The sequence below is a fragment of the Phyllobates terribilis genome, unplaced genomic scaffold (genome assembly GCF_046119375.1).
Source record: "Phyllobates terribilis strain yellow unplaced genomic scaffold, ASM4611937v1 Scaffold_4686__1_contigs__length_58217, whole genome shotgun sequence".
Taxonomy (NCBI): domain Eukaryota; kingdom Metazoa; phylum Chordata; class Amphibia; order Anura; family Dendrobatidae; genus Phyllobates; species Phyllobates terribilis.
Genome location: NW_027367435.1, coordinates 42,118 through 43,971, shown reverse-complemented (window position 1 = coordinate 43,971; position 1,854 = coordinate 42,118). Strand labels below are relative to the sequence as shown.

The following is a 1,854-nucleotide window of genomic DNA, read 5'->3' as shown; positions in this document are numbered from 1 at the left end:
ATCAATTAGGGTGTTGTGCTAGTTGAGCATACGGATTGTCGGTTTCGGTGGGCTTCAATCTCTGCATTCGGTAAGTTTTCAGATACGATTTGGTCTTTCTTCTCCACAATCTATCTATCTATCTCTGCATGTTGCTCATGGTTTTACTGCATGATATCATGTGTCAGTTTTGAAAATACGGAGTACTCGGAATCTGCATTCTGCAGTCAGTGAGTTTATAGTCTCGATTTGGTCATTTCTCCTCAATCTATCTATGTCTGGAAATTGCTCTTGATTTTACTGTATGCATCATGTTAATTTGGTAATTTTCTTTTTTTCTGTCAAGTATTTGCATGGCGACTGTCCGATGGAGCGATCTCCCTTCCAGTATCGTATCGCTGATAGCCACACTTGCCGACTCTGATATCGATCTACTTCGTCTTCGATCTGTTTGTTCTTCATGGAGATCGTTTCTCTCCCTGCCACCTCGGAAGAAGACGAGTTTGCCTGCACTGAAGAAACGTGGCGATGAATTTCTCTGCATGAACCCCAAGGAAAGCTGCAATCGCTCAAACCATGGATCCTACAATCTCATCGAGAATACTCTCTATCGTCTCTCCTCGCCGATTGATCCTTCAGTTGGCTGGATGTTCAAAGCTTCGAACACAAACGCTAACAATTTCCCTCTTCTGATTCCTCTCTCCGCTAACACGAAGCTCCGCCCCCCTCCCCACACCATCCCTAAGCACATAAACCTACTCGATTACCAAATTTCCGAGATTTCCAAGTCCTATCGGCTTCAACCTGTCAATTGCGAGGGCTCTCCCAAACATCTATTCTCAGTCCGTTGTTTCCGCAAGGTAATTCCACTCTTCAACTATGTGGTGGATTGTGAATTTGCAGCTTTGGGATTTGAAAGTTCCGGAGATCTAAGTTACTGGAGATCTGGGGATGAGAATTGGACTCCCCTTAATACCAAGGGTCGTTTCATACAGGACGCCATATTCTTTGATGGGAGATGCTACGCCATTGATAGGAAAGGATTGCTTTTTGTTCTAGATTCCAAGATGCAGCTGACAGTGGTGGTTGCTTCATCTCATGGTGGCGCGAACCATTCTCTGGTGAAATGTGATTCAGATCTGTACGTGGCGTCAGAGACCTGTGGCGTTGCATATGAGATAGTTCCGGGGTATGCTCCTTGGTATGTAGACAAGATGAAGGTATGTAAGCTTAACAAATGTGATGGTAAATGGGATTGTGTTGAGGATTTGGGGGACAAGATCTTCCTCTTGAGTGAAGATGGATCAGCTGTAGTTTCTGCTAAGGACTTCCATGGATGCAAGGGAAATTGTGTGTATTTTTCAGGGTTACTCTACAAAGATATTACTCGAAAGTATCAATCGAAAACCAGCATTGAGATTGTGGAACCTTATGGTCATTTGGCGATTATCTATCATTTGGACAAGAAGATAACAGTCAAGATGCATGAGGATGGCGAATCGAGGAAATTATATTGGCCTCCTCCTAGTTGGCTTATGCCTAATCCAAGCTCTACCCACCTTTGATTGTAGGTAAGCTTGATATATCAAGCTGTTTGATTTGATGTCATCTGGATATTGAAATTCTTATTCAAGCAGTTTCAGATAATAACCTTATTACTCCATACTATGATCTATAGTTTTGGTACTATACATTATTATTACATAAGATTTCAACTATGTAAATGGTTTGTCTTGCAGGCTTATGGGTATACTTGAATTACTGCTGCGAATGATGTGTTTCAAGTCTTGAAACTTTCTAGACTTTTGCATCTTCAGATCTGTTTAAGCTCCAAGTTTTACCGTTCTTATTTAGGGTTGCTACCTTTTGAACTAG

General features: G+C 42.0%; 1 protein-coding gene across 1 annotated transcript; it reads left to right on the top strand.

Annotated features, from left to right (window-relative positions):
* The first annotated feature begins 332 nt into the window (after positions 1 to 332).
* Positions 333 to 1,544, top strand: LOC141249510 (uncharacterized). Its single transcript, XM_073669654.1, has one exon. It carries the CDS (start codon positions 333 to 335, stop codon positions 1,542 to 1,544), a length of 1,212 nt encoding a protein of 403 aa, XP_073525755.1.
* Positions 1,545 to 1,854: the final 310 nt, after the last annotated feature.

Excerpts from the sequence above, each read along its gene's own strand:
- LOC141249510 (XM_073669654.1), top strand. The coding sequence starts at position 333 with ATGGCGACTGTCCGATGGAGCGATCTCCCTTCCAGTATCGTATCGCTG.